This window comes from Rhineura floridana, chromosome 3, assembly GCF_030035675.1.
Source record: "Rhineura floridana isolate rRhiFlo1 chromosome 3, rRhiFlo1.hap2, whole genome shotgun sequence".
Taxonomy (NCBI): Eukaryota; Metazoa; Chordata; class Lepidosauria; order Squamata; family Rhineuridae; genus Rhineura; species Rhineura floridana.
The window spans coordinates 151,788,688-151,812,888 of NC_084482.1; the positions used below are offsets into that span (position 1 = coordinate 151,788,688).

At 42.0% G+C, this 24,201-nt stretch overlaps 2 protein-coding genes across 8 annotated transcripts in view; one reads left to right on the plus strand and one right to left on the minus strand.

Annotated features, from left to right (window-relative positions):
- Positions 1-24,201, minus strand: part of EEFSEC (eukaryotic elongation factor, selenocysteine-tRNA specific) — a 254,940-nt gene that overhangs the window by 22,967 nt on the left and 207,772 nt on the right. Inside the window, exon 8 of one of the 7 annotated variants that reach the window (XM_061622032.1) lies at positions 7,198-7,350. The exons of 5 other annotated variants lie outside the window; for them this stretch is intronic. In XM_061622032.1, coding sequence (XP_061478016.1) covers positions 7,238-7,350 — 113 coding nt within the window. In that variant the 3' untranslated portion in view covers positions 7,198-7,237. Of the gene's footprint in view, positions 1-7,197; positions 7,351-8,337; positions 8,545-24,201 lie in introns of those variants that run through there. One more of the 7 variants, XM_061622031.1, reaches the window with a different exon arrangement.
- LOC133381982 (maternal B9.15 protein-like) lies at positions 332-7,178 on the plus strand. Its single transcript, XM_061621627.1, has 2 exons — positions 332-1,116; positions 7,101-7,178. Exons 1-2 carry the CDS (start codon positions 577-579, stop codon positions 7,176-7,178), a joined length of 618 nt encoding a protein of 205 aa, XP_061477611.1. The 5' UTR covers positions 332-576.

Here is a 24,201-nt window from a genome sequence, read left to right on the forward strand (position 1 = left end):
GTAAGGAATATGCTCAATACAAGTTTCATGCAAGAAGACTGCTACTGTTTAGATTCTTGAATTTTCAGTGCCGCAGCAATATCCTACTCAATGTCCAGAATTATCATAACCCAAAGAGTATGTGAAGAATATACATAAAAGTCTTCCATTTCACTCAGCCAAGGATATATTTACGTCCCTTCAAAGTATATCCCAACTATCCACCAGCAGTTGCTTGACCCCAATATCACAAATACTACAACAAGGTGTTGCTCCGTTTTACATTAAGGTGAGCACTAATTCAATAATAATAAGCCAGAGGTTAAGGCAGGGAGAGCTGTTTTAATTAGCAAAAGAGCTGTAGTTGGGGAAGGAGAGGGGTGGCTGCAAGAGGAAACAAAATAACCCTACAGCTCTCTTAAGTGGTCTCAAAGTTTAATTGTTTACCAGCTTTTCTCACTTGGGTCCCTTAACTCGTGAAGTAGAGCCAGTGAGTAGCTGGGCTTGTCAAACACAACTAGAGGTTTGGCTGTTCTTCTCTATCTGTCCTTGAAGAGACTTCTCTTGAATCTTGCATTGGTTTGGAGGGAAAAAGGCATGAAGGATGAAATAGCTGCTACCGTCTTCTTCATCACGCGCTTGGTGAAAAGGCACACCCAGTTGAGTAAACAGCAAATGGAGAAGTTTGTGTCCAAGTTGATGACTACTTTGTTTGAGAAGTACAAGGGCCACTGGTACCCTGACAATCCCTCAAGAGGGCAAGCCTTTAGGTGTATAAGGATAAACCAGTTCCAGGCAAGAGACCCTCTACTGGACCAGGCATGTTTGGAGAGCAATGTGGACTTTGACAGCCTTGGCTTACCAAAGGAGATTACCATTTGGGTCAATCCATTTGAAGTAAGCTGCAGATATGGTGAGAACAACCCCCCTTTCACAGTGGCTCACTTTGAAGGCAGCACAGAGCACCATGACATCCCTCAGCGCATCAGGCAGGCTGTGGACAAGGCGGAGACACTGGATTGCCCCTCCAGCACCTTCTCTGATGAGCAGAGCTCTGCTGGAGAGCCCAAAAGCATCCCCACCATCAGCAACCCGAACAGTGTCTACCAGGTGAGAGAGCAGCCCACGATGGATGAGGTAAGAACCAGAAGAAGTTCATCAAATCTTTGTCTCTGAGCTGCTCAAGATGGGATGGGTAAAGTGGATTTCAAATGGATCTTCTCAATACTTCTATGTATTTAAATATATCCTGCCTTTCCAAGCAAGGTACAACAGGGATACAGTTTAAATAAGTTAAAGTTAGCCATAAACTCAGAACAACTTAAAATTAGGTTCTGTGGGCTCTGCAGTTATTGGTGGTGATTTTAATGTATTGATGTCTTTATGTCTATTGTTCATTGTAATTTTATACTTCTGATTGTACATCGGCCAGAGTGGTTGGATATCCTCCCAGATGGGTGACTAATAAATAAATAAATAAATAAATAAAAATAATGCGAAGAGCTAAATTGTCATCAGGGAAGTGTAATGACAAGGTGGGGGGTAGAAACACTACAACACTACAAAAGCTTGGCACCTCTTACACCAGCTTTTAAGAATGTGGGAGAGAATTCAGGCTGGCAGATCTAACATAGGATCAAAAGGCAATTTGTTACAAAGCAGTTCCCAATCAAAGGGCTACATTTATGGGCCAGTACTCCTACTATCTTTCTTGAAACTCTTGATGCAGAGTAGACACCATGGAAGCCAGTTAAGCTGGCCCAACTCTGCAGACTTATCTGGAGGCATCTGCAGCTTGGAGCTGGTTCAGGGTTTAAGTTGGGCGATACTCATCTTCCCCTGGGCTCTTGTTTTTAAGCAATCCAGAACAATGGGACTTTAGAATAAAGAACACTGCATTTTTATATTATTATTTTTTTACACTTCTAGGCAAGGGCCTTTAATGCGATTAGGAGGAGAGGGAGGGGGAGGAGGCTGGATAGCAGCCTCTGCTTTTTTATGTTATGTATATTGTGTGTAAACAAATATGCAATTTGCTTTAAAAAGATAAGGTGATTAAATTTTTATCAGACTTGTACTCTGTTGTCACCACAACAAAGAGAATTAGGAAGAGGAAAGAAAAGGCCTATTTATTTGAATTGTGCTCTTACCAGAGGTTCTCCACAACACAGCTGTAAAGCCACTCAATGTTCTCCAAACAGACCCTTTGATTGCATTTTATTCAACTTGATTGCATTCAGAGCAATCGAAAGGGAAAGAACGCTCCACATTTTGATGTCTTAATGTTCCTTAATACCTTCTTTAATTTATATTAAGCTTCTTAACTAGGGTGAGGAATTCTTCAAAAACAATAAAGACCTAGTGTAGAAATCTTTCGCACACCATGAAAATTGAAATTATAATATATTCATGGTTTTTTTGTTATTAAAAACAGCATTTTGAAGAAAGATTGAAAGAAAAAATAATAAAAATCCTGAAGTTGCATGAAAATGACTTGATCCACAGAAGTAGATGAAAGTTTAAACTAATTATTACATGGCAGAAAAAGTATTGGGAAAGGATAAATGAAGCATGCCACAAGAACGCATTCAATACTACAAAGTTTTCAGTCTTAATATCTTATGAATTCTTTCCCTATAACTTTCTACTATAAAGAGATTAAGACATTTTTGCTGTTATGTTGAAGAAGCCTGACAATTTGCTTGTGTATTCCCCACAGTAAATCCTATTCCTGCTTGCCTCTATTCCTAAAATGGACTTGTAAAACTTCTGAAATTTCCATAACATAGTGCCCTATTTATATCTTGTAGAGTGAGCCAAACCCAACAACATACATTCAGTTGCTAGAATCCTTAAAGATGCATTCAATTCTCCCCTTCCATTCGAACAGTACCAAAAGGTATCTGACAATTTGTCTTCATTTGCCAAATGGAGAGACAGTGCAAGAGTGTTCAAGTGAAGGGCAAACTAAGTTACATCCAAGCATGTGTAATGAAGCTCTGAAACATTCAGGAGGAGGTAATTTTGAGCATAGAAGCTGCACAAGTGTGTAAAGCTGTTTAAACCTTTTCCACTCTAAATCCCGTTTGTTTAATCTCACACACGACTTTATGGGGAGGGGGGAGCAGCTGAGAAAGAGATTGGGAGTGGAAAACTGCCAGCTGGAAAAGGGTGAAGCAGACCCACAGTTCCTGTTGTTTCTTTGCTGAAAAGCACAAGAGGCTGCTTTTCTCGACAAAATGGAGCTGATGGAAAATTATTACACATATTTGCATGTAGCATATACTCAGACCTTAGATGGCAGGTTCAATTTCTGACAATTGTTCTAGATCCAGGAACAGGACACTGCAACATACCCAATCCTTTCCTCTTTTTACAATGATATTGGAGGGATCGTGTGAGGGAGAAACCAGGATATACCAGTGGAAAAAAGAGCCCTCCTCTTTTTCCTTGCAAGACTTTCCCAGTCAAATTCTCCCCAAAAGGAATAATACTTAAAACCCTCTTGATTACAGATTATTTTTATGATTTTATAATTTTATGTTTTAAATTATTTTATTGTACATCTCCATGATATTTTCTGATATGCTGATGATTTATAAATACTTATAAATGAATAAATTCCCATGCCACTGTCTATCCACTACACCATCTCTAGAAACCACTGGGAAGCTATTAAGAACATAAGAACATAAGAAGAGCCTGCTGGATCAGGCCAGTGGCCCATCTAGTCCAGCATCCTGTTCTCACAGTGGCCAACCAGGTGCCTGGGGGAAGCCCGCAAGCAGGACCCGAGTGCAAGAACACTCTCCCCTCCTGAGGCTTCCAGCAACTGGTTTTCAGAAGCATGCTGCCTCTGACTAGGGTGGCAGAGCACAGCCATCATGGCTAGTAGCCATTGATAGCCCTGTCCTCCATGAATTTGTCTAATCTTCTTTTAAAGCCGTCCAAGCTGGTGGCCATTACTGCATCTTGTGGGAGCAAATTCCATAGTTTAACTATGTGCTGAGTAAAGAAGTACTTCCTTTTGTCTGTCCTGAATCTTCCAACATTCAGCTTCTTTGAATGTCCACGAGTTCTAGTATTATGAGAGAGGGAGAAGAACTTTTCTCTATCCACTTTCTCAATGCCATGCATAATTTTATGCACTTCTATATGTCTCCTCTGATCCGCCTTTTCTCTAAACTAAAAAGCCCCAAATGCTGCAACCTTTCCTCAGAAGGGAGTCGCTCCATCCCCTTGATCATTCTGGTTGCCCTCTTCTGAACCTTTTCCAACTCTATAATATCCTTTTTGAGATGAGGCGACCAGAACTGTACACAGTATTCCAAATGCGGCCGCACCATAGATTTATACAACGGCATTATGATATCGGCTGTTTTATTTTCAATACCTTTCCTAATTATCGCTAGCATGGAATTTGCCTTTTTCACAGCTGCCGCACACTGGGTCGACATTTTCATCGTGCTGTCCACTACAACCCCGAGGTCTCTCTCCTGGTCAGTCACCGCCAGTTCAGACCCCATGAGCGTATATGTGAAATTCAGATTTTTTTGCATAATTTTACACTTGTTGATATTGAATTGCATTTGCCATTTTTCTGCCCATTCACTCAGTTTGGAGAGGTCTTTTTGGAGCTCTTCGCAATCCCTTTTTGTTTTAACAACCCTGAACAATTTAGTGTCATCAGCAAACTTGGCCACTTCACTGCTCACTCCTAATTCTAGGTCATTAATGAACAAGTTGAAAAGTACAGGTCCCAATACCGATCCTTGAGGGACTCCACTTTCTACAGCCCTCCATTGGGAGAACTGTCCGTTTATTCCTACTCTCTGCTTTCTGCTTCTTAACCAATTCCTTATCCACAAGAGGACCTCTCCTCTTATTCCATGACTGCTAAGCTTCCTCAGAAGCCTTTGGTGTGGTACCTTGTCAAACGCTTTTTGAAAGTCTAAGTACACTATGTCCACTGGATCACCTCTATCTATATGCTTGTTGACACTCTCAAAGAATTCTAATAGGTTACTGAGACAGGACTTTCCCTTGCAGAAGCCATGCTGGCTCTGCTTCAGCAAGGCTTGTTCTTCTATGTGCTTAGTTAATCTAGCTTTAATCATACTTTCTACCAGTTTTCCAGGGACAGAAGTTAAGCTAACTGGCCTGTAATTTCCGGGATCCCCTCTGGATCCCTTTTTGAAGATTGGCGTTACATTTGCCACTTTCCAGTCCTCAGGCACGGAGGAGGACCCAAGGGACAAGTTACATATTTTAGTTAGCAGATCAGCAATTTCACCTTTGAGTTCTTTGAGAACTCTCGGGTGGATGCCATCCGGGCCCGGTGATTTGTCAGTTTTTATATTGTCCATTAAGCTTAGAACTTCCTCTCTTGTTACCACTATTTGTCTCAGTTCCTCAGAATCCCTTCCTGCAAATGTTAGTTCAGGTTCAGGGATCTGCCCTATATCTTCCACTGTGAAGACAGATGCAAAGAATTCATTTAGCTTCTCTGCAATCACCTTATCGTTCTTTAGTACACCTTTGACTCCCTTATCATCCAAGGGTCCAATTGTCTCCCTAGATGGTCTCCTGCTTTGAATGTATTTATAGAATTTTTTGTTGTTGGTTTTTATGTTCTTAGCAATGTGCTCCTCAAATTCTTTTTTAGCATCCCTTATTGTCTTCTTGCATTTCTTTTGCCAGAGTTTGTGTTCTTTTTTATTTTCTTCATTCGGACAAGACTTCCATTTTCTGAAGGAAGACTTTTTGCCTCTAAGAGCTTCCTTGACTTTGCTCGTTAACCATGCAGGCATCTTCTTGGCCCTGGCGGTACCTTACTTTTGAACTAATTCGTATATATAACATCTTTTGAATTGTTGTTTTTTTACAACACTGCTGTAAACACTTCATGGACTAACTATTCAAGCACCAGAATGAGCAGCCCATTTTGCAGTGGCGTAAAGGGCCAATGGCTGGATCACATTAGAGCTCTCTAATGCAGCTGAGTTGGAAGGGCAATTAAATAAGTTTCACACAGGGGCAAGTTTGCAAAATTCTGATGAATCAGCAAACCATGACTTGCTACAAAACAGAAGTTAGTAATTTTCTTGTGTGTGGAGGAAAGGGGAATCCCAAACCCCATGTCTTCTCACACACATGATGCCGAAGGTTGTATGTGAAAGTAGCCAGTGTCTGGTATTCTTGAAATCTTCAGACCTTTTACATACAACGAAGCAAAAAAAGAAAAGAAAAAGCCATTGTAGTTTAGTAAACCAGGGCTATTAGCAACAAGTTTGCTTTGACAGAAGTTACTATAGCTCCATAATTATTATTTTTTCTATGTCACGCTGCTATCTTCAATGTGGCTTCCCCCCAGATATTTTGGACTCCTGTTTCCAGTCAGCATGGCCAATGATCAAGGGTGATGGGTTTTGTACTCCAAAACATCTGGAGGACACAAACTTGGACAATGCTGCTGTTTTAATGTCCCAGTTTGAAGGTAAACTATGGTTTGTCAGAACAACAGGTTGCCAGGTTAGGATGGAATGGGAAACTATGGCTTCCCATAAACCAGGAACAGGACGAAGGAGGAAGAGAAAGTACATGGGCATGAAGCTCTTGGTTGCTACTGCATATAATGCCAAATACCATCACCATAATACCCAACTTGAGAACTTCCAGAAACAATCTGGCTGGCCAATACTGGAGGCAGAATGCTGGATTAGATTGATCATTGGCTGATCCAGCAAAGCATTTTTTTTATTTTAATTACTGTATATCAAGGCAACTTATTTTTCACTACACACAATTATGGATTTATCATATTTATGCCCTTTGTTTCAGTTAATATTGGCTTGTAAGGGAAATTCATTCAAAGATACAGTGTTGTGTGCATGTGCATATACAGTATTGTGAAGAGCGGGGGGATGACTGCAACCCATTGTCTTGTTTCATTTATTTTCTTCCTTGCATTTTGAAATGCTCTTGCCATAGCCTGCTTGGCTAGTTTTTCCTTCTATGCATTTTTAATTAAAGCCAATTGCTGAACCTTCAAATAAAACCACAGAGAGATGTATAGCTTGATCTTTTCTACATGATGAAAGAAGTTTCACCAAATACTCCAGGCTGTTAGAGCCTGGCAGAACATGGAGAAGCTGATGCTGTCAGTTGCTAGAGATGATGGTGGAGGCGGAGAGTCTTAGATGTTAGTTCACCACTCACCCCCTCCTTCCAGCTGCTGGTGGCTGCTAACTGCTGGGTCCTATGATGTCTCAGCCCAATGATAAGGGCTCTCCCCCGCCCTGGAAGCACAGGCAAAGAAAAACTTGGCAGCACAGATGACCTTCATCAGGAGGGACCTAGTAGCTATTAGATCTAGAAGGGAACATTTGAGATATAGATAAAATGCCCGTAGTTTAAAGGTGACAAATGATTTTTTTATGTTGTTTCTATTTTAATGGAAATAATAATGTGAAGTAGCAGCAATGTTAAAGAAGAATGGGAGACTGAAATTTGGTAGGAGTTGCAGAGGCATTAGTCCAGAGATGGGGACCTGTAGCCACTCCATTCAGCCCCAGCAAGCATGGCCAATGTCAGGAATGATAAAAGTTGTAATCCAACAAAATCTGAGAGCTACAGTTACCCCACCCCTGCATTAAGAGGACTGAAGGAGAGTAACGTGAAGTAATGCACATAATAGTTTTCTGTCACTGAAGGCAACCAGGTGAGAACATCCAGGTATGCTACTCATGGCTTTTAGGGGCAAGGCAGGAAGTTTATAACAAAAAATGAAGCAGAAAGGTCTGAGAGGAGATATTCCAACAAACAAGTTTCCAGGAATGTGAATCCTGGTTCCTTTCTGAGCAAGGAAGGGGCATAGTTTCCTTCAGGTTGACGCATGTACCTAGGAGCCACACCCACAACTCTAGTGAGCCTTCTTGCTATCCCAGAGTAGGGTTGCCAAGTTTACAGGGGTTGTGAGAGCTGAAAGATCAGCTGTAGTGCCTCTGGGAGCAAATGACAGAACCTGGAGGTACTCTGTGATTTTTCCCCCAAGGCAGATCAGATGCCTTTCGTTTAGCTGAACTCTAATGCAGAATTATTGCCCTCTTTTATGCCTGTTGCTATGCCTGCCTAAGATACTACCCCCCAAAAAAACAAAGAGAAAAATAACAATGATAAAGTGTTTTTATAGTGCTTTAGAAGGAGGGTTCAAACATTTTTATGTTGTAATCTTTACAACAACCCTGTAAGACATGTCAGCATTATCACCCCCATATTACAGAGGGGAGATGAGGCTGATGGATAGCGGCTTGCTTTCTAGCGGGCTCATGGCAGACTTGGACCAGTGGATTCAAGGCAAGACTTGAATCAGAGATATCCTGATTTGTAGCTCAATCTCTTAGCCATCATGGTGCACCAGCTCTACAAAGAATTACAGAGAGATAGATGGCAGGATTTGAAAAACATAGTAAAAAAGGAGAGGTTTGACTTTTAGAATAAGAGAGAATGGCCCTGGTGGAAAAAAAAGTTTGCTCCTTTTCTTCTGTCTCTTCACTCCAAGATCTCCTGTGAAAGGAAGATAAACCTTGAAACGTTTGGTCAAACTCTGACACCTGGCAGCCCAATTCCAGGCAGCACAGGGGAAGAAAGTATTGGATGAACATCTTGTTTGTAAAAGCCAAGAGCTAGACATATACTAGCACATAAGAAAATATCATCTATTGGTTCTAAGCTATTAGTTCCTGTCAATAAGTACAAGTCAAGTCTAAACCAATGGTGATATAGAGTGCCTTTAGATGGGAAAGTAGGGGCAGAGGAGTAGGAGCAAGGAGGAAAATCCAATTAATAAATTTCAAAAATGTTGTTTGAATGCCAGGGGAGGAGGTAGTGGTAAAATGAAAATACCTAATTTGAATCTTCATTTTGCACTCATACAGAAGCTGCTATTCCCTTGACAGTCCACCTTTTTTTACTTCCCAAATCAATCAACAATGTTTCTTAGAAGAGGCAGCAGAATATCTACACTTTAATTTTGTCTTCCTTTCCTGTTCTCACTAGCTTTGTTGTTCCTCTGCCCCTACATACAAGTTGAAAGTTGAACTGATGAACTGTAGCTTCCTTTACTCCTGAAATCTATGAAACAATTTTGAGAGCTGTTGCTTATCCACTAGGACAAGGGGAAATTCACGACACACTAATTGAGTCCCATTTCTCTACTTTTCTGTGAAAGAACTCGTGTCTCTCTCTCTCTCTCTCTCTCTCTGTGTGTGTGTGTGTGTGTGTGTGTGTGTAGTATGCATAGAGAGAGCTGGTGGTTAGGAAAGGTGGCAAGGTAGTCAGTATATATTTGCAGTAGGAAAGACATCCAGGACACCTCCAATAGTTCATCACACTGCTATGGAGATGTACACCAATTCAGCTGCAGCGTCTGTCTATCAAAAAGGTTGAAGCACAGCGTATTTGGACCTTGTGAAGGAGCTGCTTATCACTCACGTACTTTCTGACTGCGAGCAGCAGACATGTCAAACCCAAGAGTAAATCTGCTTACTCATTTTACACTGACTTAAAATTCTTACTCTCCAGATCATTTTAGCCTGTTTGCTTAAATGTAAGATGGTTTGGTCTTCAGTATTAAACCATTACAGCAGCATATCTGCCCGTGTTGCACTAGCACAGAAATCAGCATTTTTCTCCAAAGCATTTATAGCTGGAATATGAAGTCTTAGCATTGAGCTGCTAACTACTTTGATATCAATAGATCAAAAATAACCTAAAATCCAAGTAGCACGGTAACAGGACTAGGCAGAGCAGACTGAATTGCTATAATGGTAGTATAATGGGGGGGGGGGCAAAATGTAAAGCGCTTTCACACTCAACTGAGATCCTTCCTCCCAGCAGGTTGTTGATTGGGTAGGGGAGCCGTATCACTGGCCACACCTACATGGCTGCAATTTTTACACACACAGCCCAGCTGTGTGGGATAGCACTAAATCTGATCAAGCTCAAAAACAAAATTTCATATTTTTTTAATTCATCAAATATACAGCAGGAAATTTATTACTCTGAATTTCTTTTCATGGGTTAGTTCTGACTGTGTGAAAGCACAGTATATTTCACTGAGCACTGCCATGGCACAATCCCCATGAAAATGAAAGGAGATTGTACAGCAATAATATTTAATAGACTGTTCTCAGTAATTTACCAGATTGTATAGGAAGGTACCTTATACCAAGTCAGAACATTGATTCATCTAGCTCAGTATTGTCTGTGCTGACTGGCAGTGGCTATCCAGGGTTTCAAAGACCAAACTGGGGGGCAGGGGAGCCTCTTCACCTGGCCCTTTAAGTAGGCTCCAATGCACACCACCGGTCACCAACCAGGCAACGATTCTTGAGGAGCCCACATTTGGCTATTGCTTGGGGACTCTACCTGATGGAGAGGTAGGACAGGACACTCTCCATCAGCTGCCTGATGGCAGAGAAGGAACCTGGCTGCTGTGCCTTAGGCAGTGTGATGTGTGGAAAAAGAGGGAGAATATAAAAGACCTCAGAGAGAAGGAAGAAGGGGAGAAGCCCAGTGGAGACACAGGGAACAGGCTGGGCAAGTTGGAGGCTTAAACAGTCTGAGGGAATGTGGGTCCTTGATTCTCTGCTGGAGGCCTTCTTCAGGCTGTTCCTCTAAGCCCCATTGGGATTGGCCAGAGAGGGAATACCAATAGGCTGTGCTTATCTAGCCCTGCTGCTCCCTGGAGAGGCATAGGAGCCCTGGATTTAATCTTGCCAAGGACACTGAGGCAGGATACAATACCCCTGTCCACTTTGTGGGAGAGCCTGCCCTGGAACCCTGAGGCAGCTCTGGGAGAAACTAATTCTCCCTGGGTTCTGGGACCTGCACACTCTGAAGAAAGAACTACACTGAAGCAGCCCACTAGAAGAAGAGTCTGCTGGAGGACTTGGTGCTGGGAGGAATCTGGGCCAGAGATGAAAGCAAGTCAGGTGGCAGTAAAGCTTCCTTTTACAGGTAGATGTATGGTTGGTCTGTTGGTGATTTTCTGCAGGCCAGATTTGTTTGATGTGCTTCTAGTTGTCTTATTACAATGCAATGAATGCATTTTCTATGAAAAATGGTCCAGAACCTAGGGCACTAAGCAAAAGTTATCCTCAAAGTTATAAGAATCAACCTCACAAACAGGAATGTTGCACACTTCATGCATTTCTTACAACATTTAGTGAACATGCTGTTGATGACAAAGTTACTTTTAGTTAATTTCATCAGTGAAAAAAGCCTTGTAGCCACAGAACCTGAAGATCAACTTGCTGACTTTATGTAGGCGAGTATGCTCAGCAATTTTAAATTAGAATAGGCAGGCAACCCTATTCTCACCTTTTATTGAGGCCTATTTTAATATTTCAAATATACACTACCTAAATTTGTATACTCTTTAACAGTAGTTAATCTTCAATTAAAATACCTAGAGCAGAAATGAAGATAACTGGTTTAAAAGGTAAGAGTGTTTTTCATATTTCCTTTTTTTAATTCTGCATATTAAAAATGTCATTTTTATGGGTTAAAAAAATCTTCAGGAATAATGAAGGCTAACAAAAGAGTGAAGAGCAGTCATTTAAAAAGCTCCATATGTAGCATCCTGATTGCTGTATCAGTCCCATTTCCATAACGAAGGAAGAAGTCACTGAACTGCCACTCGTCCTTTCTAATGACAAGAAAAGGGCAAAAAACACAGCATATGTTCAAAAGTGACATCCCTCAGGCTCTAGAATAAGAAGTTGTTGTCTTCTGCACAGTTACAAGTGTGTGGGTGTGGGTGTCTGGCACTCTCCTGAAATACAGTAACCCCCAGCTCCGGTGGTCCCTGCACATGCACTTAATTTGGAAGCAACTGAGTTCAAAAGTTTATCCTCACTTTTTGACCTGAAAGGGTTTAGGATGTGGATGTGCACTTGAAAGTCTACAACATGCCACACAAGATGAGGAAACACAGTCCCAATATAGAAAATCTGTATAGAAGGGAAGCATATAGGATATTTTTTATGTTTACTAGAGATACATCTGACACAGACTATAGCATGTGGCTGGCAAGTATACACATTCAGCCAGTTAAGAAATGAAAGGCTGATTTTTTAAAATTCAGCAACATGTTATAATTTGTATTCATTTACACATGCCATCTGAAAAGACAAAGGGCAGCACAAAGAATAATTTTATTTATTTAAACAATTATCTCGTAACAATGGTACTCTTGATCTGTAACAGGCCTATGCTTCCTGATGTTAGCAAAATGTAAATTTCTTTTTTCTTCAGATGATCAAGCAGATATTCTCTCCTCTCTTACATGGCGAAACGTAACTAGCAACTGAAGATGCTAGTTAGAAGGTTATTATACATCCACAAGAGTGGCTGTATACTATAGCTAGCATGGATTTTTCGCATTCCACAATGTTAAATTGAAAATACCCCCATGCCATTCTGATGCTTCCCATAAGTTCATTTCAAAACAAAACCTTACAAAACTTATAGTCCTGAACTCAGAAACGCTTGCTTAACAACCCTCTAAGTTTTCATGGCAATATACAAATCAGTTAGAGAGAATCAAGAGTTCAAAGTTTAAAACAAGAGGGGGGGAAATCCAGATCCCTGTTGGACTTTTTTCTGTCAGTGGTCTTATAATTTGTTGGAATTAATTAAAAATAAGCCTTGTTCACAGAGTACCTGTAATCCTATTACTGACATTGCCCTGTACTCTGACCTTCATCTTCTAAGCAGTTTAATTTTTTTTAAAAAATGCATGGTTGGTTTTTAATTAATTTAAAAAATTTAACACTGAAGTCTATTATAACGCCGGGCATGCTCAGTAAGAATAAACTGTCAGTGTTCTAAAAGCCAGACTCACAGTTGTATGGCTTTGCTAATCAGGGGGCCACTCCCACACTAGACATTTATTTCACTTTAGACAGTCATGGCTTCCTCCAAAGAATCCTGGGAAGTGTGGTTTGTGAAGGGTGCTGAGAGTTGTAAGGAGAATTCTATTCCCCTGACAGAGCTCCAGTGGCCAGAGTGGTTTAACAGTCAGCCACTCTTCTGGGGATTGTAGCTCTGTGAGGGGAATAGGGCATCTCCCAGCAACTTTCAGCATCCTTCACAAACTACACTTCCCAGGATTCTTTGGGGGGAAGCCATGACTGTCTAAAGTGAAATAAATGTCTGGTGTGGATGTGGCCAGGGTCAGCTTTGGTTTAAATTTGGGTGGAAGACTACATGTGCCTGCTGTAGAATAAAAGGTGGCAGAAACCCTGAAAAACTAAGATATTGTTCCCAATGTTTTCCTTTCGGAAAGGAAAGGGGCTTTCCTTCTGCCCAGTGTCTGCCCACCCAATCTCCTCAGAGATGCTCAAGGCATGTTACCAAATTCTTCCAAGCTACACAGGAAGTGGATTGGACTGTGAAAGACCAACCCAAATTGGGTTTGCATTTTTACAAATTTGTAGTGCACTACAATATCTCAGAGAAGAGATCAGGTCTTCTGTTCCACTGGTGCATTCACTATAGCTGCCCAATTTCCCTGCTTTTTAAAGTTTGATAGAAACTCTGTTGGCTATAGGTACGTTTTTAAACTGCAAGGATTTTTTGCCTATTAGTGAATATCTTTTTAGCATATGTATCACAGTTTCACAGCTCATTAAACTAGGGTCATATACACTTTCCCAATGTTAATGTGACTCGGGTTTACGGAAAAACAGAATTAGCATATATTTGTGGAAGGCACTGTGGATGTAAATACTACTTACAATGAATTCCATACCCACTATTATTATACTACCGCCATATATTTTACCTAGTCTAGCATCAACAGGTGGGCTCAACAGTGGGCTAGGTACTGGCCCAGTTCACATGTAACGTTAAGCCAAACCATTAATGTGGTGAACAAGCAAACTTGTAGGCTCCTAGAAAGGAGATCATGGCTAATTTGCTCCCCATAGGTCATTTTGCTGCTGCACTGCACTGAGACATAGTTTAGCTTAGCATGTCATCCAAAGGCTAGCATGGCCAAACTACTAGGCTTGTAGTTTAGCTCTCTCCAGACAAACTAAAAGCTGAAACCAAGGTCTGCCCTATAGTTTATGGTTCATGGTATATCTGAAGAAAGCTAAACCACAAGCCTGGGTTCAGACAACACACTAAGCCAAACTATGGGTTGGCTCAACTCAGCAGTAAAATGACCAGGGGAGGAGCAAAGTGGCCATGATCTGCTCTCCATGAGGCTGCATGTTTGCTCATTTGCTCTAAGCCCTAGTTTGGCTTAGCATTATGTGCCAATGAGGGCAGTCTCTAAATAAGAAAAGTGATAGAGGTGCAAAGTGTCTAGAACAAAAAAAAATCTTGGGCCTAAATAAGCATACGTGTGAAGTCACGGGACAAACACAAATGTAAGGATTCTGGAATTAAGGATATGTCAGAGGAGCATGCATGATGCACCTAGAAGCATTCAGGAAAGCCTTTCTGATTGGCTTTCAAGAGGAACCTAAAGGAGGATGCCTACAGATCAAGGGTTTTCAAATATTGTTGTAGTTCAGCATGTATCTGTGAGAGTCTCAAAATAATGCCTTCAGGTCTATTGCACTTACCATCCATGACACTAATGACCACCAAGTTTCAGAAAAAAAGAAAAATCTACCTACAGCCTTAGACGTGTCTAAGATCATAGCTGTTTTTCCCCTACACAAAAGTGGTGTTTTCAACATACATATGCACACACGCAAAATCCATGATATCTTTCATAAGACCTTGCTCCATTACATTTGACTCTCTTTCTTATCATACATTAGGTCCTTCACTTAATTTTACATGGCTCTTACAAAATGAGTGATTGTAAAAAAAAAATTGCTTAGGTGTGGGAAAAAATGACCATGTAAATCCCTCCAGAGTTATGACTAATCTACCTCCAGTGAAGCATCTTGATTTAACATATTAGTTGTGCCATACACTGTCAGAAGCCCAGAAACTCAAATTTGGGTTATCCTGAACTCTTAATTCTTACCCTACAGAAAAATCATGCAACTTTGAGAACAGAGAACAATTTGTATCAATTACTTCCTTGTGCTGGAAGCTTTATAAATGTTAGAAGTTCTATATACCACTAAATTAACAGCTGTGTACCTGTTGTGTAAAAGAAGCATGAAAGAATATTACAGTAAAAAAGCAAGTAATCAAAGATCAATGGTAAAACAGTATTGTTTCCCACATGTACCAACCCAACCCTTGAGATCTTTTTAGGAGGCCCTTCTCTGGGTGTCCCTGGCTGGTGAGGTGCAGGGATAGCTATTAATGAGAGGGCCTTTTCTCACCTGGCATCCACACTGTAGTTTTTTCAGTGCCAGAAAAATAGCCTTTTATTTTCTCATGCTTTTAAAATCTGCTTTAGCTTTTAATTGTTTTAGTTTTATCACTTTATTCTCCTTTGACATTTAGACTGCATTATATTTTACTGATTTTTCAATGTTATTGTTAATGAATTAGCTTGTTTTATTTAAGATCTTATGCCATCTTTTAAAGCCAAGTCTTTACAAGGCAGCTTCTAACACATATATACACTATACACATAGTCAATTGTTGACCATGTGCTATTTTATGGTATGAGCCACCCTAAGAACTTTCTGTTATACGGCAGTCTACAAATGTTGTAGATAAATGAAATAAAGAAATAAAATAATGAGTTGCATGTTATGATTACCATTTTTTTAAAAAATAAATCAACAAATTAAATAAGCACGTAATTTTTGTTAAGTTTTGAAACATTTCAATAATGAACATAGTAATGTGATGTTTTAGTGTCTCAAAATCAATGAAAGAGAACATATATTTGGATACAGAACACAAACCAAATAAAATAAACAGACATTAGAGAGACAAAATCGTACAGAAAGAAAAGTTGTTTAACAAAACAGCCCATACATCAGCAGCTGAAGAAATGGGAATTAACACACTAGTTGGTGCCTCAGGGAGAGCATTCAACACAAAGACACTACAGAAAGCAAGTCTGTAAAGACTAGACTACTCGACTCATGCCAAAAAATGCAAGTCTTGTTCTTCAAAAGTCCTAGTCATATAAAAGGAAGTTACTGATCATAACTGATTTTGGATATCTTAGCTTGGTGCAATAAATTTCTAAAGGAAATGTTTCACTTCTGCCCATACAAGAGAGTTCTCAAAGCACTAGAAGAATGGCATTTTGCTATCTACAGTGGATGAAAATGGAAGGGCTACGACGTGGTCCTACTTTAAGAGAACAGCTATGCTGGCAGCACTTCTAAGAAATCCAGCTGTCCAACTGACCTAATTCATAAGGCAGCTTGTATGACCCTTCCTTCAAAGCAGACAAATCAATACATTTCTCCTTGTTAGTAGCACTGGTATTTTTCTACAATGTATAACAACTATTGGTTCCAACAGTGATATGGGACCAGTAACAAGACACTATTATTGAAAAATGGGGAGGGGGGCACATTTCTATGTTTCAGCAGAAATCCTGACTCAAGCTATTTTTCAGAATTCAAGGGACAATGTAAGTATATTGAACAAATATATTGGCCATGAGGTCACCAGGTGCCTCTGGGCGAGCTCATATCTCCTAGCATTAGTTGCATAGCCATGAAAGTGGGAGAACCAATGACATACCATGCAGAATAACGGACTATTCTAGTTATTTTATTCTTGGCACATGGAGCCAGCCTGTCCTCCTGTGCGGCTTGTGAGTTACAGTAAAAGGATTCTGTCTCAGGTTAAGCTGATGCAGATGTATCTAGTCCAGTCATGGCCAAAATGCCTTTAGGACATGACACAGGTGGTTATCTATTTATTTATTTATTATTTAATTTGTATCCCGCCCTTCTTCCCAGCAGGAGCCCAGGGTGGCAAACAAAAGCATTAAAAACACTTTAAAACATCATAAAAACAGACCTTAAAATACATTAAAACAAAACAACTTTAAAAACATTTTTTAAAAAAGCTTTAAAAACATATTCAGTAAAAAGGTTTAAAAAACATCTTGTTTAGAGAAAAAAAGGTTTAAAAAATATTAAAAAGCAATTCCAACATAGACACAGACTGGGATAGGTCTCTACTTAAAAGGCTTGTTGAATGAGGAAAGTCTTCAATAGGTGCCAAAAAGATAACAGAGATGGCGCCTGTCTAATATTTAAGGGGAGGGAATTCCACAGGGTAGGTGCTGCCACACTAAAGGTCCATTTCCTATATTGTGCAGAATGTGACAAGGGCTTCAACAGGCTCACCTGTTCTATCTACTGGGAACTCCCCCCAGGGCATTCAGGAATCCTGTGGATTGCATTAGGTTCCAAGGGCAGACCATCTTAATCTGTCCACCACCCCTGCAGGGAAGGATCAGAGCCCTAAGTCTAAACTTCACCAGGAAGTGATCTGACCATGACAATGGGGTGACATCCACCCCCCTATCTCCAGACCACCCCTTCCTTCATCTGGAGCAAAAACCAAGTCGAGGGTGTGCCCTGACCTATGTGTTGGGCCAGTGACAACTTGAGACAGCCCCATGGTCGTCACGGAGGCCATGAAGTCCCAAGCCGGAACACTAGAGGTGTCCTCAGCATTGACATTGAAATCACCCAGCACTATCGTTCTGGGCTCCTCCAACACCAGAGCCAAGACAGCCTCTGCCAGCTCAGTCAGAGAAGCTACCGGGCAGCAGGGTGGATGGTACACCAGCAGCAACCCTAGTTTACTGTCTCCTCGGCCCGACACCAGGGGCAGGCCCTCACTGCCAGGTCCAAGACAGAGTGGTTTACTGGTGACAGAGATGGAAGTTCTGTAGATCACAGCAACTCCTCCCTGCCATCCCTGCAGCCTGTGCTGGTGCTGCACCGAGTATCCAGGTGCGCAAAGCTGGGTCAGATCAACTCCTCCCAGCTCACCCACCCAGGTCTCAGTAATGCACACCAAATCGGCACCTTCATCCACAATCAAATCATGGATGAGAGTGGTCTTATTGTGTTCCAGTCTGGCATTAAACAACAACACACACAGGCCAGTGGGCATGGCAGATGAGCAACAAGGAACCTATCCATGAGAGGAGTGGCAGCAAGGAACAAGGCACAGATAGCCTTGCCCTCGTCTTCTATGGTAATTCACCACATCCCCATGGCTATATTTCCCTCTACCCGTGATCACTGAAATTGTGGTGGCATCACCCATGTTCCTCCATACTAAGATTCCTCCTAAACACCTGATATGGACCCAACATGAGCCCACCAACAAAACCCGCCATAAATCCATAAATTCTCTACCCTCTTTGCCCAACTCTTTGCTATACAATGACTTTGCACTAATGGCACATTGGGTAAAATATTATCTTTTCTCAGCAAAGCAGCATAAACTAGCACTGCTAAACAAGTACAGCAGTGTCATCAATCCACATCACATCAGCAGTAGTATGTTGTTTATGACACTGTGCTGATACACTAAAGAGATGTGCCTGAAAAGAACATAAGAAGAGCTCTACTGCATCAGGCCAAAGGTACATCTAGTCCAGCATTTTGTTTTCACAGCGGTCAACCAGATGACTATGGGAAGCCCACAAGCAGGACCTGAGTGCAACAGCACTCTCTCTGCTTGAGGTTTCCAGCAACTGGTATTTGGAGGTATAGTGCCTCTGACAGTGCAGGCACAGCACTTGTAACCTTTCGTAGCCTTATCCTCCATATGTCTAATCCTCTTTTAAAGACAACCAAGCTTCATTGGATGGTCGCGGGTTCTCATATTAGAAAAATTTCTCCTTCTTCACACTATGCATAATTTTACACATGTATTTTATACACCTCTATCATGATGACCAGCAGCTCATTTTCTAAAGCAGCTCAGTTTCCTTTACTGTGTAATAAACCTACATCATACTCTATAGAGTGTTTTACTCCAAGGATGCACCCTGCTTTGACTATATTAAAAAATCAAATTATAATGGAAAAGCAGAATGTTTCCCTGTGATGCTTTTCATTGTTGATGCTGTTTAAAGTTAAGATGGATCCTGTCCTTTCTGATGTTGCTTAATTTCCAAAGTTGACAATATTCTAAAGGAACATTTTGTACATTTTCTTGGCGGGGGATTTGAAAGTCTAATGTTACATCAAATATGCTTTTGTTAAGTGCTGTCAAATGTGAACATAGCTTAAGGTCATAACAAACTTTTAAGTCGAATCACAAGCAGCCTGTGCAGCTCCTGCCCTCTTTGTGAGGCCTCCATGCCTGCTACAGAAGGCCAATTATGTTAGAACAAGATGTATAGAACATTTTCTCCCCTAGAGCCATACTTGTTCATTGATTTGCTTCTGTTTGTGCTTCCAGAGCATGAATTCCTGTCTACTGTTCCCATATCCCCACCACAAAAAGGTGCTTGATTAGCAACATCCTCACCCAAAAGAATTGACATTACATTGATCTGCCATTACATTGACAGATTTTAAATTGTTTCTAAAGCATTAGTACTTGAGAAAGGCCAGGTACACATAAAAATTAATGTTAGTTCACAGATCAACTGTTTATGAACACATGATTTTTATTATTTATTTAATGTATTTATTATTTGATTTATATCCCGCCCTTCCTCCTTAGCAGGAGCCCAGGGTAGCAAACAGAAGCGCTGAAAACAGTTTAAAAAACATCATAAAAACAGATCTTAAAATACATTAAAACAAAACGTTAAAACATTTTTAAAAAAGCTTTAAAACATCTTTTTAAAAGGGTTAAAAACATTATTAAAAAAAACATTAACAAGCAATTCTAACACAGATGCAGACTGAGATAGGTCTCAACCTAAAAGGCTTGTTGAAAGAGGAAAGTCTTCAAAAGGAGCCGAAAAGATAGCAGAGATGGCGCTTACGTAATATTCAAGGGGAGGGAATTCCACAGGGTAGGTGCCACCACACCAAAGTTCCGTTTCCTATATTGTACAGAACGAACCTCCTGATAAGATGGTATCTGCAGGAGGCCCTCACCTGTAGAGCGCAGTGATCAACTGGGTATATAAGGGGTAAGACAGTCTTTCAGGTATCTGGGTCCCGAGCTGTATAGGGCTTTGTACACCAAAACTAGAACCTTGAACTTGGCCCGGTAGCAAATGGGCAGCCAGTGCAATTCTTTCAGCAGCGGGGTGACATGTTGGCAATACCCTGCCCCAGTGAGCAGTCTCGCTGCTGCATTTTGCACCAGCTGCAGCTTTCAGACCAACCCACATAGAGTGCATTACAGTAATCCAGCCTGGAGGTTACCAGCGCATGGACAACAGTGGTCAGGCTATCCTGGTCCAGAAACAGCCACAGCTGTCTTACCAGCTGAAGCTGGTAAAAGGCACTCCTAGCCACTGAGGTCACCTGAGCCTCTAGCGGCAAAGATGGATTCAGGAGCACCCCCAGACTACAGACCTGCTGTTTCAGAGGGAGTATGACCCCATCCAAAGCAGGCAACTGACCAATTATCTGAACTCGGGAACCACCAACCCACAGTGCCTCCATCTTGCTAGGATTCAGACTCAGTTTATTGGCCCTCATCCAGCACACTGCTCAAACCTCACCCCAAAGCTCCTGATGACTGCTCCCAAGGACTTCATATAGATGTTAAACAGCATGGGGGACAAGATGGTACCCTGCGGCACCCCACAGCACAACTGCTAGGGGGCCGAAAGACAGTCACCCAATGCTATTCTCTGAGAGCGACCCTGGAGATAGGATCAAAACCACTGTAAAACAGTGCCTCCAATACCCATCTCACCAAGTCGGCCCAGAAGGATACCATGGTCAATGGTATCAAAAGCAGCTAAGAGATCAAGTAAGAATAACAGGGTCGCACTTCCCTGTCCTCCTGATAAAAGTCATCCATCAGGGTGACCAAGGCCAAATCAGACTGGGATGCGTCAAGATAATCAGTTTTATCCAAGAGTACATGCAATTGCTGCACCACAACTCTCTCAATCACCTTCCCTAAAAAGGGGGTATTTGCAACAGGTCGGTAGTTGTCACAAACCAATGGGTCCAGGGTGGGCTGTTTCAGGAGTGGTCAGATCACCGCCTCTTTCAAGGTGGCTGGAACCACTCCCTCCCGCAATGATGCGTTGACCACACCCTGGATCCACTCAGTCAGACTCCCTTGGCAAGCTTTAATAAGCCAAGAAGGGCAAGGGTTGAGAGGACACGTTGCTGGCTGCATCATTGCAAGCACGTTATCTACATCATCAGGTGGCATCAACTGAAACCGTTCCCAAGAAGTTGCCACAGACATTGCACTCGACACCTCATTGGGGACTACAGTAGATGTGGAGGGGGCATCAAGACTGCTACGGAGGCAAGCAACTTTACCCTCCAAGTGCCTAGCAAACAATTCACAGTGGGGGCCTCCGAAGGGTCTAAAACTCCATTTCCTGGAGCTGATGTCAACAGACTCCTGACAATACAGAAAAGCTCCACCAGACGGCTACTTGAGGATGCGATGGAGGTAGAGAAGTGGGCCTTCTTCGCCACCCTCACCGCCACACAGTAGGCATGATTATGATATTTTACTTGTGCTCGATCAGCCTCACAGCAGGTCTTTCGCCACTTCCGCTCTAGCCGTCATCCAGCCTGTCTCATTGCCCTTAGCTCACTGGTGTACCAAGGGGCAAGCCGGGCTTCACAATGCCAGAGAGGGCGCTCGCGGGCAACCATGTCAAGAGCCCGATGTGCCTCGCTGTTCCACAGCGTGACAAGGGCTTCAACAGGGTCACCAAAGATAGCAACCCAAAGGAGTGAGCAGCAAGCACTCAGATGCTCAGATACTCACTCCCAGGGCTGGTCTTCTTCAGTCCCCCAGTCTGCAGCTGTTCCCAAGGACCCCAAGGGCAGCTGGGGTTTTTTGCCTCCTGACCCAGCCAGCAGCTGATGCAAGAGGCTGCAAGATTAACTGTAGCCTCTCTCTGGAGCCAGGGTCAGGCAGGGGGTCCCAGTCCTTGCAGCAATTACCAGGGACTTCAGCTGTCTTCAGAGACAGCACCGCAAAGGAGCGAGCAGCAAGCACCTAGATGCTCAGATACTCACTCCCTGGGCAGGTCTTCTTCAATCCCCTAGTGCTGCAGCTGTTCCCAATGATATTTTAAAAAATCTCCATTTTGCAGACTCTTGTATCTTCCAATGTTATTCAAATACTAGAGGGGTGTGCCTCTCTGCTCGCTCTGCTCATCAATCCCATGTGTGCCGACCCCCCCGCATACCCCACCTGCCAACCCCAACTCCCACCAGCACCCTCAGCACCCCCCATTCCCCTCACCAACCCGCTTGCCTTGCCTGTTCCTCTATTGCTGCCACTGCTGCCTTGAATAAACAGTGGTGCAGCACAGCACAGCTAGTCTGCAGACTGCCCCATGCTGCTGCCTCACCTGGACAAATACTCCTTCTGGTGTGCAGTATGCCAGGTGACACACACACACCCAAGCCAGGATGCCGCCTTGCCTGCTTACTAAGTCGAGAGGTGTTGGGTGGTGCGAGGGGCGGGGTGATGGGGAAGCATTCATGCTACAGATTGGAGTGCCACCTGTTTGTGGCACTGCAAACTGCAGTGTGACACATTTTTATTTATAAATAAATACAGCGCACAAATGCACATCCATTTGGTAATTCTCACTTTTGTTTACTATTTTGAAAAACAGAATTCTACCTGCCAATCCTGGTTTTTGCTCAAATACTAATGCCAGTATGTGTCCCTGGTCTAGTCTCATCATTTATGTATTAACAAATTAAAACATATTGTCCTCTCTCAAATTTGTATTTACTAGAATGATGTTATTATAAACACACTTAATGAAGTAAAATTTGCATAACACCTGTTACTTTGTATCTTTAAAACTGAGCTGTTAGTTGCTCTTGGGTTCATAATGATTATGTCTGTGAGTAGATTCTCTGCTGACAGCGACAAACAGTAAACTACTAAAAGTTTGCTGCCCTGGGCTCCTGCTGGGAGGAAGGGCGGGATATAAATCAAATAAATAAATAAATAAATAAAAGGAAAAATAAGTTTTAAAACTCTGTATCAAATGGAATGGTGCATAAGTAACAAGAAACTACAATTAGATAATGTGATCAAAATTTGAAGCAGTAAATAGGGATAAATACATCCAGCTATAGCAGAACTTTTCCATGGACAGCACCCCTTGGATTTTCAAAATATGCTCTCGCACCCCCTGAAAAAATACTGTTCATTTTTTAATTATATTTTAATGTGTGTTTTAGCCTAACTTAGCTAAGAAAAATGACAGTTTTCCAAAATCTTTGGTTGGGCCTCGCAACCCTAGAAAAAATGTCTCACACCCCCGGGGGTGCGTGCACCTTAGGTTAAGAACCACTGACCTATAGAGTCCTGTTTGCACAAATAGGACTTGCCCTGGAAATGGAGCAGCAAAACCATGGTACAAAATCACCCCACACAAACCTCTTCCACCTTGCCCAACAAACAGCACGACTTCCGAGTGCGGTGACAGTGGTGGCTCCACCACTTTGTTAGCTTTGCTGCTCCTGGCTATGAATTACTGCTCCCTTACTGTGTTAATATTTAAGAACATACGATTAACTTGCTGGATCAGGCCAATGGCCCATCTAGTCAGGATCCTGTTCTCATAGCGGCTCACCAGTTGCCTATGGAAAGCCCACAAGCAGGAGTGCAAAGAGCACTCGCCCCTCCTGCAGGTTTCAGCAACTGGTTTAGAAGCATACTGCCTCCAACTTGGAGGCTAAACATATCTGTCAGGGCTAGTTGCCATTGATAGTCTTTTCCTCAATGAATTTGTCTAATCCTCTTTCAAATCCACCCAAATTGGTGGCTACTACTGCCTCTTGTGGGAGCGAATTCCTTCTTTTTGAAAATAAATCAATTTCACATGTTATTAGCTGTGGTTCTTTTGGCCATCATTATTATTTTCTTGATATTAGTAATGTTCTATGCCTCCTCTAGAATGCACACCTTATCGTGGTGAGGGGGTTTGAGAGGGCTGAAGAAGCTAAGAGCAATGACGTCAGGAATCACTCCAGACCAAGAGGCTAGACTCCTAGCAGGGGCAGCCAAGGCAGAATGGTCAAAGATGAGACACCACACTAAGATGCATCCAAACTCAGAGGAAGGCAATGGTAAACCGCCTCTGAATACCTCTTACCACGAAAAACCTAT